Genomic DNA, 16,111 nt, shown 5'->3' on the forward strand with positions numbered 1-16,111 from the left:
ACACAGTGGAGCAGGCTTTGTGACTGTGCGTGTAATTAAAAGAGGTAGTATTTGCGTATCTAATGAAGTGAATTTAAACTGTTTCATTAGAAATCTTGCCGTGCACCTAATCTAATAATCGTTTTCTCAGTATGCCAATGTGCAGCTGAAATTGTGTTCATTTCAGTTGGCCAAACCAGTCAGCAAAGTTACAAATTAAGTAGGACTGAATTTCGTGTTCTAAATCTTGCTTATTTGGTAAGAAGGGGATAATTGTGATATGTTACATGTTAGCCTTCATCTTCAGTATACTACAGTATATAGCATAACTTTTGTCAAATATCTAATTGAAAAGTGTTTGGCAGGCCAAATTAAGCACTATATTTAACAATAGTACCTTTAGCCTTGTCACATATTCTGATACCAATAGAGGGTGCACTACACTGCAGTTGGAACATACTTTTAGTAGTAACATCAAGTGTCAGTTGTACTCCACGCTAGTGGTTTTAAGCCAATTAAAATTCATAATGCTGAAAACTGTAACTTACATTTCCTTGGAAAATATGATTTGTACTGTTAAGGAGGTTTCAAAGTTAAATCGCAGACATTTAAAAGGTTACTTTCCCCATGAAAACTGCAGGCATTCATAACATTATAATGCATAAAGCACCATCAAGAGACGCACGAGAAGGAAGCTATTCAAACATACGTTTGGTGATTCTCAGGCTTTTTGGGTAGTTTTATTTACAACTTTGTTTCAGCCCCATATGTGGGTGGCACTGTGGCACAGTGGGCAGCATTGTGGGTTTTGTAGCACAGGGGCCCTTGGTTAAATTCTGAACCTGGGGCTCTATCTGTGTGGAGTTTGTATGTTCTCCCCATGTTTGCATTGGTTTTGTCCTGGTTTTCTCCCTCATTCCAAAAACATACTGGGAGGTTAATTGGCTTCTGGGAAAATTGGCTTTGGTGTGTGTGTGTGCCCTGTGGTGTCCCATCCAGGGTGTATCCTGCCTTGTGCCCATTGCTTGCCAGGATAGGCTCTGGCTCCCCAGCAACCCTGAATTGGGAGAAACAGTTACAAAATGGATGGATGGCTTATTTTTCTAGAAAAATAAGCCATTTTAAAGTAAATCTTTTAAAAAAATCTTCAGTTTGATAAAGGACCTATATGATGCATTTATCCAAGAAGCCAGTTAACCTATGCTTATGCCTTTGGACTATTTGTCGAAACCAGAGTACCTGGTTTTGTTCCTCACAGATAGCTCGTCCCACGTAGCTCGTCCCACGTAGCTCGTCCCACGTAGCTCGTCCCACGTAGCTCGTCCCACGTAGCTCGTCCCACGTAGCTCGTCCCACGTAGCTCGTCCCACGTAGCTCGTCCCAGCACATGGCACATAGAACCCCAGGAATTGAAACCAGGGTCCCAACACTGACTGGCAGCACTGCCAACAAACGCATCACTGTACTACCCATCATACAGTTTATACAGGGGGTCTCCTCAAAGGGCCCCCACTTTCAAATTGGCAAGTGTAAATATGTTCTTTCAACATATAAACTGAACCAGCCCCTTAGAATTTTCATGATACTTCTATACTGGCAGCGTGATTAGTTTGTATTATTTGTAGCCATTTCTTTTTTTTCTGTCAATTTGATCCTCCCCCTTTGCCATGTATGTCAGGGGTATCAGATAGCTGCTATGTTTCTATTTTCAGAGCAGTCTAGATGACAGAAAAGCTACGCCGAATAACCTACAAGATACCATGGAGGTGTATTTTATTTTTCCTTTTTGGTTCTTATAAACACAGGTGACAGCTCATTGCACTAATTTCCATGTTTGTTGTTTGGATTTTAGCAACCTGATCTGCTCAGGTCGTTCAGTGACCTTGTTTTGGTGTGAAACAACAGCTGAGGACAGACTCAAATGAGCGTTAGAGGTTATGTGTTTTTAAGTGTTGTGCGTTGGGGTTTGTAGTTTGACAGTCATGTTTTTTGAGGGTTTTGCTAAAATCTTGGCGTGTAGCTGTAGCAGGCAGGCAAGTAGGTGTAAGTCTGACTGATTTTATTTCATTTGCTTTGTAATCCTTTGCTAAAATGGACCAGGTTGGGTTGACCCTTACAGCTGTCTTCATTCTAAGTTGCTAAATTAAGTATCTTGAGACTTTCTATATCAGGGGAGTGTCGTTGGCTGAAAAGGATCGAAAACACGTTACTAAAGACCAAGACTGATGTATTTTTCTTTTCTAAATTAAAACCAGGTAGGATCAAGCTGTGTGTGCCTTAAATTTCACCAAGAATCTAATTTTAATAAAGTATTTTTTAATGTTAGGCACTGAGCTGGATGTTTTACAATTACACTCATATCATCATGGGGAAATGGAACTATTATGCCTTTAAGTAGTGAATTTGACATTTGTTCTGCCATTTTGTATGGTATGTGAGAACTTGGGTTGAGTTACATAAGGGGTTTTGTACATCAGATTTGCATGGCTCATGAGGAAAATTTGCCTCAGTTACTGATATACTGATGTCTTGGTATATCAGATATCTCCTGCTTTATGATATATCTTACAGCACTTATATCCCTTTGATGCTGTAGTTGTCATTTTAAATAGATTTTTGTGTTAAAGAGATATTACACTTTTGTTTTCTAGAACATCTAAAGTGCCAAATTGCACTACATTTGAGACTCAATGTGCAAAACACTTAATGTTTTTAGAAAACATTTGTTCTGACATGGGGGTACAAAATCTTCGTCAATAGCAGGAGAAAAGATCACAATCTTTGCAGTTTTACAGAGTTTTATTTTCTTTCTCATGTCATTCCCGTTGGTGTTGTGTTTTTTGCAGGTTGTTGAGCAGGGTATGTTTGTAAAGCACTGCAAAGTCGAGGTATATCTCACAGAGCTGAAATTGTGTGAAGATGGCCACATGGACAACGTTGTAACAAGACGATTTAGCAAAGCAGACACAATAGGTAAGAGGGATCTTTTGCGAGGTATGGTGGCATATGCAGTATATCATGTCTGTGTAAGTTAGAATAAATTCAACTTTCTGTAAATCTCCAATAAGCTGTTTTAGAGGAAAATTGCTGTAATTTAAGTAGTGTATTTCTCGATACAATTACCATACAATCAGATAAGAATAGAGAATAGTATATGACTCTTAAAGTTTACATTTAACTCTTCAAGATCTGAAAGCAGTGGTAACAGATTAATTTGGTGAAATGTCGATTCAGATGAAGTCATTAAACCCCAAGTGGAATGGAAATTAGACACTGCCACTACCAAGTATGACTTGGTACTGTAAGTGCCCTGTAACAGATGCTACATTGATGACAACTACAGTTGTCAAATTCGGACAGATTTCTCCTGATACAACTGACAAAAACACATCCAGTAATAATGGTGCAGACCTTTAAAAAGCTCTAAAAAGGTCATGACAAAAGAGATGGCTGAACATTTTTCTCATGTTTAATTTCTTATGACCTGTTTAGAACATTTTTATGTGGTACAGATTTAAAGACACTAATGCTTGCATGAAAATTCAACAGCAGTTGCATTTCGCTGACAAATACATTCATATTCTACTAAGGAAATACCAAAAAAGGCAAGAATGCCCCTTTGTTTGATATGAGTTATGAGCTAGAATTTAGAAGTATGAGTAAAAACACTTCAGAAATGCAGTTCTAGCTTTAATCTCTGTGCCAACATGGCGACTTCCAGCACTTTCACAAAGTTCGATATTTTTGCCTCATTTGAAATGTATACATTTTTTTCTATGCCATCAATGAGATTTAATAACCAATCTGAGAAATTGGGACTGCAGTTCCCTTTTAAAGACCTCTTCTTGGTAGCACACGCATGATTGCAATTTCTTTCAGCGCAGTTTTGTGTAGGCAGGGGTCAGCCACAGGTTATACGCTAGAATGTTCATCCCACTTCAACAGGTGTATAATGAGATAGATTCATGTGAATATGAATGCCAGCCTCTATGTGGCACCTGCTTTTCGGATACAGTGCCTGCCAGTCTGTGCTTTGTTGTTTTCATATTAGTTAGAGCTACATGTAGATGTGGACTCACCAGGTTCTGTTCACATACACAGGCGTACCTTACTTGAATGGACCCATACTGTTCTGACCTGGGAACGTTCTTGTTAGAAACACTTTCAGATGATGAAATTACATTGGTTGTTCACCTTGGACCTTTACTTAACTTTGCCCCATCCATTATCCTTCTGAAGGCCAACAGTGGCAACGTAACTATTAATCCGGGCACAGCATCGTTGACATTTCAATTTCCCGATTCATCATGTTGGATAGCACTTCCGAATAACTGTAATGGAATGTTTCTGGGACACTCCTGGAGCGTGCCCGAGTCACGCCTCAGATACATTTCATGAAGGTGTGGTGCAGAGCGTGTGGTTTGGCCCAGTTGTAGGACTGTAAAAGCCCTCTGAGCACAGCAAAAATCTGGTAATCTGCTAAAATCTGGAAATTCAACTCTATTGCAGTAATAAGGCTTCAGGTGGTGATGCTAAGGCTTTGTTAATTTTTATTAGCATTAGTACACAGACAACACCCTTCATTTATACAGAATATGGCCAGACAATGGTGACAGTCAACTGAGTGGAAGCAGGTAAAATAATCCAAATAATATGGCCTCTGAATCATTATGCTGTGTATTTGATGAGTCTCGACAAGGGCTTGATCAAACCTGTTTAGCCCATCGGTAGCGTGTCCAATTCCACCTTTTCCAACTGGTGTTTAAACACTATACCCATCTTCCCTTGGTTTGCATTCTCAGTGACTTACTACACACTTTTGACATTCTTAATAAAAACATACCTATTTTTTAACTACTCAAGATCATCTTTGGATCTATGGACCCCTTTTCGAAACACTCATGAACACTAGCGTGCTCATAAATCCCCCTTTTTCGGGCTAATATGTTTGTTGGAGCATTAAAAAGCAAATGAATGAGTTTTGTCAGAGAAACGTTTCTGCTCCCCTTTAAAAGACAACCAGGAGTCCGTCTCAGAAGGTAATTTTTTTTTCCCATGTGCATGGGAGAGAAACACACAGAGATGCTCGGTGTTTCTCATAGAGATTACAGTCCTTAAATATGTTTCTGTTATCTATCACACTACCCTGTGCTTATCAGATTGGCAGGATTCCAGAATAACACTCATCTTCATCTTCCCTATTTGCCAAAGATAATTTCTTTAAACACAACTGGTTACTTAGTTTTGCAGCGCGTGTTCCAATATAACACAGTATAGAATTATATTAGTACTGTAAGTCTGGCGTGCAGCATTCTTCCATTCCAGTTCAAACTACTAAAATACCTTCTAAAAAACCGCAGTGTCAGCAGGAAAAGTGTGTACAAAGTTCATGAAGACCCTCTCAACAGTTGTACGTAGGGGGATATCCAAGCGCTGAGATGTCATAATTCCCAATAACTAATACATTGGAAATGTTGTTTGTTTTTCAGACACTATAGAAAAGGAGATGAGGAAAATGTTTAGCATCCCCGATGAAAAGGAAACTCGATTGTGGAACAAGTACATGAGTAACACGTTTGAGCCTCTCACCAAGCCTGACAGCACTATTCAGGACGCTGGTCTTTACCAAGGACAGGTAAACAAGGCCGCGCTGCATTCAGAAAGCGTTTTGCATGCTTAACTGGTCTGGCATTTGCTTACAGTCTCAGTCTCATCACGTATTAGTGTGAAAAACGCTAATGGTAATTAATGCTTTGCGCTAAGGGAAACCCAAGGCTAAACTTAACTCCAAAAGCTTACTACACAATTAATAGATATTGCTATTTTAGGGTTTTGACTGTATAAGATAAGAAGTATTAACAAATACCATTTCTTAAAGTGAATGGAAGTTACATTGTCATGCATTAGGTCAAGTAAATCTTGATGGAACGTGACACTAATTGTGGCAACAAAAAAGATCATGATACTAAATACGGGCGGCATGGTAGTGCAGTGGTTAGCATTGCTGCCTCGCAGTGCTGGGGCCCTGGGTTCAATTCCAGGCCTGGGGTGCTGTCAGCATGGGGTTTCTATAGTATGTTCTCCCCATGTTCACGTGAGGTTCCCCAGGGTGCTCTGGTTTACAGACCAGAGACATGGTGGTACGTCACCCTGTGTTTGTGTCTGTCTGTGTGGACCCTGTGGTAGACTGTCGTCTCATCCAGGGTGTGTCCCACCTTGCGCCTACTGTTTGCTGCAACCCTGAATTGGATGAAGTGGTTGGCAAATCTGCTATTGAACTTTTAAAATAGTGTATTTGATATAAATAGTGTATTTTAGTGTATTACTAGCCAAACACTTTAAGCATGCAACCTAGGACATACAAAGATCGCGGATTTTAATACAGTACTAAGTGTGCAAGCTGAATCAAACAAGAAAACACTTTTTTCCCCATCGTTGAGAGCTAGCTAGCCAATTTCAGAAACAATTGAACTTTAAAGGTTCTTCATGTCATTTGTACCTTGGAAATAATGCGTTCTTTGTTTGATTACTTTTTCAATGCACTGTATATTATAGTATTCACCCCCTATCAATGGTGTTCCAATTTACTGAATTAAGATAAGCTAAGCTTTGTCCCCTAGTGTGGAAGTCGTATGGAGACACGTTGCTTCTGTACATCTCATTAGACACGTCAAACATCGAGGCTATCCACCACTATTGCACATGCATAACTCATTGCAAAAAAAAAAGCCCTTACCACACGTACTGTAGTTGTTACAGCATAAACAGCTTATACTGATCCAATTGCTATGTATTTGTATAAACGGTTTTAATAGATAAGGGAGCAAATGACTATTTTGATCTATTTAAGCTACATTTGGGAACTCTAAAATGTGTCCAGTGGAAAGAAGTTGATATTCAGAATGAAGGATATGAAAAGGATCCGAATGTCCAATCACGAATTGTTCAAAAACTGTCTTCAAGGAAGAATGCTGCTTCACTTTCATAACCTTCATTGCTGTTTGGACAAGATGGGTGATTTTTTATCTTAGCTGGACTGATAAATTACCAGACCAGACTGTTATACCATATCTAATAACGCTCTCGATTACAGCATGGTAAAAGAGGAGCTCTATTTCCTGTGCAACTCCAAACACTCTTTATCTGCCCCCCAAAAAACAAATCATTACAAATAGTGCAAACATATTTCGAAAAGTGAAAATATTTAATGAAAAAACAATGTTCAAACTAAACACTTTTGTGGGTTAAATGATAGGGAAAACTGCAGTTTGCATACATAGTGGGAATAGTAAGTATTTTGGGGGAAAAGTCTACCAATTTTGCACCTCATTCTGCTGTGTAAACTTACTCAAGCTCTGTCACATTGTTTCGGGGTCGTTGATTGACAGCTATTTTCCTAATTCTGACGCAGATTTTCAGTAGAATTAAAGTCAGAATTTCAGCCCTTTGGTTTGAGTCATTGTCCTGCTGAAAGGTAATTTTTTGTCCATTTGTGGTTCCTTTGCAGACTGAAAGTGGATTTGCTCTAAAATTTGCCTGTTCTTCGCTCTGTATATTTTCCCCTCATGGTTCCCACGCCCTGGTGCTGACATAACATAATACTGCCACCATCATGCCTTTACAGCAGTGATGTTGAGGACTGGGTGATTCTTTGCACCCAATGTACCACTTTGCATTTAGACCACAAAGTTCCAATCTGGTGTCATCTGAAACAAAACCTTTAGCCACATTTGCTATATCACTTAAGTGGTGACTTGTGGACAACTCCCACTCAGCTACTGAATGCCTTAGCTTTTTCAGAATTAGTCACGCAGACTGACACAGGGTGGACGGGTACGACTTCCAGTTCTTAATAATGGTTGAATCTGTGCCTGACATTCCCTGCCTGACCGAGGGATCTTACAGAATCAGACATCTTGTGAATCTCTGTTATTCCACTCAGATCATTCAACAAACGAATTGTAAAAGAATTTTTTGCGCCCCTGAACAAATTTAGGTTTGCCATTACAAACATACTCCTAGCAATCAACATACAGTTCTTGATTTGTCCTGCAGTTTTTGCGGATATTTAACTTCTTTTAAAGGTATTCAGTATGAGCATTCAGGTTTTGATTTCAATTTAATCATGTGTACTTATTATTTAAATATAACATGTAATTCAGCAAAATGGGACATCATTGGAAGAGGGCAAATACTCTTCTGTTCGGGCATGACGTCTTACAAAACTGTACATTGCTCTTGTCGTATTTAATATTTCTATTTAGTTTTGTCATGTATTAATTGGGAATTGGTATGTGTCAGTGGGATGTGATGGCTATCCGTGACTACAGTCATAGCTGTTGGTGGAATAACCAAGCCCGGAGAGGCAAGTGAATGAGACTTATGTGGTCCCATTTAATTGTTTAGCCTTCTGTATGTGCCTGGCAGTTCACTTGAGGAATTCTTCTTAGTGTGAACGTAGTTTGCTTTGTCTCCATTCCCGTGATTGTATTTGTATCTCTGATAATCAAAATATTCTATTAACTGATATATAATTAACATACTGTACAGTATGTTACTTTTTCCATTGTAAAAACCTCGGGTTGTTTTTATCTCTTCATGTTTGCCATTCCTAAATTCCCATTTCTAGTAGGCTTGTTTTTTTTTAAAACAAAATTGGTTCTTTCCATCTGTGTTTGTTTCTGTTTTGGACAAATACCTGTCTGAGTTTTTTAAATTTAAGTCACAAAAACAAAGTGTTTTGATTCTCTTGCTTTGTACCGGACTTACATTTGAGAATATCCCCACTGATAGCGATGAATGAAAAACAGTTCAGCAAAGCAAAAAAAAATCCTTATTGTTACAGCCATAATGGGTTTTGACACCCAACTCTTTTCGTTTAGACATTTTAAAGTTAATGAGCATTTACCATTAGGCTTTTGCACAGTTGACCAAAATGACTTCTGTATAGGTCTGACAAGGAAGAGATAGAATTGCAGACTATATATTTGTGGGCTCATGAGAAACTTCAGATTGTTCTTTGTATTGTTTGATAAAGAGGGATTGGCACATGTGCGTGAGCATTGTTAACTAATAACATATTAAGAGCTGGTCAAACAGCCACAGGGGAAGCGAAACTCGAAACTCATTGAAGCCTTGCATGCTATATGTACCACAATGTTTCTGAAACCAAATTATGTCAGTATTTACTGTAAATGAGGGAACTGGTTAGCCTAGTAAGAGCTCAGCTCCACAAAACTGAGGCCAAGTAAATTGCAAACTGTTCTGGACTGGTTGGACAAGAGTGAAGGAGATAGCTGTGTTTTTTTAAGAACAGTGGTATGTCGAATGTGTTGTTTGGACAATTGAATCTATAGTTGTATTACTTTATACGTAGTTGTGTTCAGATTACTTCATGAAAAATGAAGTCATGTCTGCTGTATGCCGTGTTGGAACACTGTGGCTTCTATTCTGTCTGAGCAGACAGCAGGCCTTTGTGGGAAAGACAATATCGCATTTGTAAGATCCATATTGTAATGTAAACATTCAAAAAAAATTCAAACAAAATGTATTGGCTTTGCAAATTAGGATTTGATTTAGCCTAATTATTGCCTAATCGGGAAAAGCCTTTCACTGTGGTTTCTGGTAGTTTGTTGATAATTGCACATCAATTGTACCTGTTAACAGAGAGATTAGGCCCTACATACTGTATACAGTGGCAAGAAAAAAATTGAAAGACAACTGCAGAGTGATATGCTGTGAAAGGTATTTATTGCTTAAGTTAATGTACATTAAATGTTTCATATACACTTGATCTGTTTCTAAAACCTCCCACCTGCAGCAGATGAGTTGAAAGGCAGTCTTGCTTATTTAGAATGTATCTGATGCCATTTTCTCAGATAGGTAGAGACTGCTTTTGTATAACATATTGTTTTTTAATGCACTATTCAAAACAGCCGAATTTGCTATCACTTTATTTTCTTACAGCTAAAGTAGCTTGAAAGCACTGATTTCATTCGCAGAACTCGGATTGCCCAAGTGATCCCGTTCCTGTACTTTCTCTCCAGGCCTCTAGGGGGCACTGTTTGTTTGCATGGCTTGTGTGTGTTGCAGAAGAAAGTGAAAATCATGCCTCGTTGGCACAAACTTACAGGAGGGAAGACCATGCAGCCTATGGCTTTGCTAGCTGGCCCTGGTGTGTGAAAGCAGAGCTGGGCTTCCAGTCACACGAGGTGGCCTTGCAAACTTATTTTGGTGAAGTTTACAGTTTATTCGCGGTAGAATCTTGTTTTTTCTTTTGCTTGTCGGTCTGAAAGTAGATTTTATAGTGTATTTTTACAGAACGTAAGCTGGCAAAGCTTTCGGTTGTTTGATGTTTTTGTGCCAATTGTAGGTTTGTACCCAGGCTTACTTTGTGCTGGTGCTTGTAGGTCTATAATGGATTCCAGGTTCCTCAATTTCAGTTATTTTTGATTGGCCTGCCAGCTTTTTACCAGCTCATGAGCTAGTATGTTGTTTATTCAGCTTAAGACAAGGTTGTTCATGGTACAATGAGAGATCACAAGATGACTGTTCATTACTCCTGTAGTCCACTGCTTCAGCTAACTTTGACCTTTTCTTCATTCGCCAAAATAAGTAATTTGTTTTAATGTCAACAGCTGGTTTAATAGACAGCTTCAGGATTTCAAGAAAATCAGTCATCTCCTAAAAGTAAAAGTAATTTTGTTTAAGCCATGAAACAGCACTCGATCCTTACAACTAGTAACAAATTGTTCCACTCTGTAGCTTTTCAAGGTGGGTGAACTGGCAGAAAATATAAAAAACTGAACATGAGGAACTGTCCATATATTGTACCTGTTGTATTTAAGCTCAAAGTGAACTGCTTTCCACAAATGCGTTCTCAACACAGACGAATGCTTGTGGAAGATTTATGAAGTAATGATTTCCCTTGCAGGTTCTTGTTATAGAGCAAAAAAATGAGGATGGAACGTGGCCGAGAGGTTCTTCAGCAACCAAGTGAGTTTGTGACTGTGGTTTTGCTGTACAGCTTCCAACATCTCTGATGAGACAAACACACACATCCGTCCAACAGAGTGACACTAATTGGATTCACATCTGGGATACTGTCTAGGTCCAGAAAAAAATAGGTTCTTCCATTATACATAGCGCTAGATACAGTGCAAGGAACACATTTTCAGTGTCTTGGGTTTATTCTTATTTATTAATGATGGTTTGACCCCACATACAGCAACATGAAATTGTTAGCTTATCGGACTTTATTTTTTTAAATCTACAACTTGTGGAAAGACCAGTTGATCCGATCAGTCCACAGTCAAAACCAGCTTTGACCAGACACTTAAACCTTTGTTTTATTGAAGGAAATGGGTTACTAATTGGCAGCCAAGCCTGGATGTGTTTCTTCATTAACACTCTGAAACAAGTCTGCAGTTGCCCTTCATGAAAAGGAAGTGAGCCTTGAGTGAGGTTGTTTGCTCTGCCCGCTGTTTATGGTGATTAACTTAATTTAACTATTATTTAACTTATAATTTAAGTAACTCCCATTTAGACTGTCCTACACTAGGTCTCTGAAAATGATGTTCACTGTTTCTATTAGTCTTACGTCCACCACTGTTGGTTTTCTTTTCGTTTTAAATTCTGCTTTAGTGATTGCCGTTTTGGGGGACATTGTTGGGTATAATTCCAAGCTCGTAAGCCTATTTCTTGGTTTGTCCAGACAAACTGGTAAAAGCACTTCAGATTGATTTGATTGGATCTTGCTTAACAGTTCATGCCTGCTCAACATCCTGTAAGTTCAGCCACACCCAATCCACAATTGTGGGTAATGCAAAAGATTTACATTGTATTGATCAAGGGTGCATTTAAATATATTGATCTCTATTACGTTGGACACTCTGTAAGCATTTGTAGTGGAACACCCAAGAAGGGAGCTTACGTCTCAAAATGAAACCAAAGTGGTTGACAAGTTCTTAGTTACAGAGACAGAATTCCCACTGAAGTTCCTACTCTAGGATTGTCAGGTAAAAGATTCATTTACCTAGGGTTAATCAAATAAAACATAGCATGAGAATCACGATATATCTGAGCATTCATTAGCAGCATTACATCATATGTGGACTGAGAAGGTTTTAGACAGGTTTTATTTCAAAAAGAAGTTGGGTCTTCCTGAAACCATTATCTCCATTTGTTGAAAATAGAATTAAGAAGCAGGTGTGTGGAATTCATGAGAGACAGATAAGAGACCATTCTGGATCTTGGCGTGAGCCAGACCTTTACTGAATAGGCTCAGATCTCACAAACTTTAGAAGTAACTCATACATTTTCCTGTTAACGGTTGGTTCTGATCTTTCTTTTTTGTGATATGACAAGAAGGGAAAATGAGTTGATACAGCTCATTTCATAGATATCAAGGTAACATAATATGAGATTGAGTAAAATGAGATGCGCACTGGAATGTACAGGTGGAAGTCACCTGTCTTGAAATGGTAAATTGCTTTTTTTAGCAGTTCTAGAAACTCTTGAAAGATGATGAGTTTCTGTCATACACCATCAAAAGGATTCATTTATATAATGAGAGCAAGTTTTTTTGTACAATATTTCTACTCGTAAGGATTTGTTAGAAAATAGAATATTTCCAGGACTTTTTGTCAGTGAAATACATATTAGTCCCACATTATCAACAATGTTTCAAGCAGTTCTGTTTCACCGGTAGAATCGTTTCCTCATTCAGTACAACAGGGAATAGCAGTTAAATGTTAGAATAATATATTGGATCTCCCTGTTTGGCACCACCTACCAAATGTACTGTTTTCCTCATATTTTGAAATAAAAAATCCTAAACGTTTTCTCGATTTCTTGGTTTATTACCAGGGACGTGACCTAAAAAAATGTACCTTATTTAGGTTTATATCTGTAGGGAGGTTAAGTTAATTCCTGGAAGGCTTTCCTGTCAGTCAGTACCATGCATAGATGCTCTAATCTAATCTAAATTCTCCCTTTCTTGTTGGGGTAGCTTTCATGAAGATTTCATACTTTTCAGTGCTCAGTTTGGCCCCTGAACGTTCAGTATTGGCTATAGAGAAATAGAGCCAGATGATCTTCATGTGTGGTGGCACTGTAGCCTTTCTGATGTTCTAATGAACCCAAATTCTCAGACAAAGAGAAGCCATTTAGTGCATCTCAATCCTTTTATCAGTATCCTTCAGTCTGTGGAACATGAAGCTGTTTTCCAGTGTTCCATTGGGATCTCTCTTACAAAGCTGTTGTATACAAAAGTGATCAAATACTTTTACATAACAGAATAATGTGGAAATTATTTAATCACTTCTGTAATGCGTTTTGAAATTCAAACTTCCTCACTGATGTTATGATTTAATGATTTTTGAAAGGTCTGCAATCAGCAGTCGTTTTCTGTCTGACATACACGACCTAATGTGGAATCGCCAATTGCTTTAGGACCCAGTTCTGATTCCCAGACCTGCTGGGGTAAAAATAGCTCCTGCAGACATACTCCTTTAACACAAAGGCCTGCAGAACCATTCGTTGTCATGTTGCAAGCTCTATAGTGCCTGGCAGGAGAGTTAGTGCCAACACGGGGGAGTGGTGCATCTTGTACTGATGTCCATATAGCCTGCAGGTATATCACCCAGCAGCTCACAACTGGCAGCCCCACTGAAGCTCAGCAGGTGTGAACCCGGCCAGTACCTGGATGGGAGACCGCCTGGGAAAAACTAAGGCTGCTGCTGGAAGAGGTGTTAGCGGGGCCAGCAGGGGGCTCACCTTGACGTCTATGTGGGTCCTAATGCCCCGGTATAGTGACGGGGACACTGAAATGCAAAAAGGCACCATCCTTCAGATGAGATGGAAAACCAAGGTCCCGACTCTCTGTGATCATTAAAAATCCCGGGGCGTGTTTCTTGAAATGATTTGTGGTATTAACCCCAGTGTCCTGCTCAAATGTCTCTCTAGCCTTTATAACTCATCGCCTCCTCATAATCCTCGGGTATGAATCTTCACTCTGCCCTGCTCCCCACTGATAGCTGAAGTGTGGTGAGTGTACTGGCGCACCTTGGCTGCTGTTGCATCATCCAAGCTCTATATTATTTTTAGTAGTAGGAATGCTAGACGGCAAGAGCCTGGCAAGTTTCAGGATTGCTACCCCTGCCACCTCCCACTCCCACACACTCAGTATAGACGTGCCAGTATAGTCATCTGGTTCAATATAGCCTCAGTGCAGTCAATATAGCCTGCATTTAGAGCTAAGGCCTTTGTTATTTTGAGCCACCCAGAAGCCCCATAACTTAGATTTTTAAATTGGGTTTTTGCCCCTACCTTTAGCCTTTATCCTTAAAAGCGTAACAAGAAATCGAACAAGCTCGCTCTAGGAGTCACCTGTACCAGATGATCTGTGGTCTGTACGCTAAGTTAACAGAGCTTTGATAACGATGGGCCTGTCCAGGTCGCTTGTGTGTAAGAAGGGAATGTACCCCCCAAAAAAATAGATCCCTCTGTCACCCCATCTTTCATTTTCCTGAACATTTGCTGTGACGGCCACTTTTCTTTTCATGAACTTGTGTGAACGAGCTCTCTCACCGTCGACATGGCTCGAAGGACGTCACTGACTGAACATCTTTATTATTTCGAAGGGCTTCAGGTGCCTCCAATCTTTCAACTTTACCAAAGATCTCGCCCTCATCTCTCACAAACAGTTATGCCAGCTTCAACAACAGAAAGTAAGCACCTGTCAGAGCCGGCATGAAGGGGCAGTGTGATTGTAGTGGGCCGCCAGCATGGTTTTTACTTTTGCGTTCTACAAAAGCGCCGCGTTGGTCCTGGAGTATAAAACCGAACATTGCCTGAGTTGGTGTTTGTGGTCCCCTGCTGTTTTTGCGCGCATGTTGATAGTCATTCACATTGGTCTGGGATTGTTCTCACTTGCCTTTCAAGTGTCTGCTTGCTGTCTATGTGTGACTTGTGTGTGTGGATTTAGTTGTGTCATACATAGTGCTGCAGCCAGCATGCGTCAGCAGGCATGTCCATCGATGTTTTATGTTTTCTTTCATGCATCTGGTTTGTTTTGGGATGTCAGAACGAATGCAAGGAAGATCTCTTTTTTTAAGGTGTGAACAAGCAAAAATCTAAATATCAGTTGGTTGAACATGAGCAGGAGAGTAAAAAGGTCCTTGACATCCTACTTCTGGATTGCTGGCGTTACTGTTTTCTACACAATATTATTTTGTTTTGTTTTTTACAGTATTTAAAAGTGTTGCTGTCCCTGTGTTTCTTGATTGCGGTTAAAATGTAAGGGCAGTATCTTTTAGATCACATAATTGAACTGAAATTTGTCTTGAGTTATCCTGTTCTGGTTTCCTTATCTTTCCTTTGGCTTCTGTAATAAATAGTTTTTTTTTAAACAGTACCACAGAACATTTAACATCTATTCATTGGAAAATACTTTCCAGGGTATGTCCTTTGAGATGAGAGAGCTAGAATTTGAACATGTCCTTTAGGGTACCAAACTGCTCAGTCACTGCTCAGATTGTGCAACTCCCTCACTTCATTCATCTGTACAGACTATTATACTGTCTGATGTTTTTTTACATCCTAATAGTTTCATATTGAACAGAGTTGGTATTATGCTATTGTTCCCTGCTCATTAGTAGAAATTATTTTCAGATTGAGGAGCATTGTTAATATTACACCATTATGTTGACACACATTTCATCTAGATTTTATTCTTGAGATTTTCTGCCTTCAAAAATGAATTTTTCGGGAATCTGCCACAAGGACTGGTGATCTGAAGTAAGGAAGATCGATATCTGCAAACCATGAGATACACAATGGTTTATAATTGAATCTGGTGTCTTAACATTTAATAATATGTGATAACATAAAATATGATTTATGAAACCTAAAATAAATGTAATGGCATTATGACAATTTAAGTTACAGGAAAACACCTGTGACATTAACATAAAACACAACAGAATTTTTGCAGAATAAGTAGTTTTCCTGCCAGATTGGTCATTTCTCAGCCTGTTTCTCTGACACCTGACACCATATCCTGGTCTCTCTCTCCCATCCTACTGAATATTCTCTGCAGTGCCTGTGACCTTCAAAGAATATTTTATTTGCC

The 16,111-nt window shown here is 39.2% G+C and overlaps 1 protein-coding gene across 5 annotated transcripts in view; it reads left to right on the forward strand.

Annotated features, from left to right (window-relative positions):
• Positions 1 to 16,111, forward strand: part of LOC102689806 (ubiquitin carboxyl-terminal hydrolase 15) — a 40,470-nt gene that overhangs the window by 6,592 nt on the left and 17,767 nt on the right. Inside the window, exons 1-5 of one of the 5 annotated variants that reach the window (XM_015353291.2) lie at positions 1,677 to 1,784; positions 2,826 to 2,952; positions 5,469 to 5,614; positions 10,913 to 10,974; positions 14,622 to 14,708. In XM_015353291.2, coding sequence (XP_015208777.2) covers positions 2,841 to 2,952; positions 5,469 to 5,614; positions 10,913 to 10,974; positions 14,622 to 14,708 — 407 coding nt within the window. In that variant the 5' untranslated portion in view covers positions 1,677 to 1,784; positions 2,826 to 2,840. The other 4 variants (XM_015353290.2, XM_069192057.1, XM_006633818.3 and 1 more) reach the window with 4 other exon arrangements.

The sequence above is a fragment of the Lepisosteus oculatus genome, chromosome 7 (genome assembly GCF_040954835.1).
Source record: "Lepisosteus oculatus isolate fLepOcu1 chromosome 7, fLepOcu1.hap2, whole genome shotgun sequence".
In the NCBI taxonomy this organism is placed as follows: domain Eukaryota; kingdom Metazoa; phylum Chordata; class Actinopteri; order Semionotiformes; family Lepisosteidae; genus Lepisosteus; species Lepisosteus oculatus.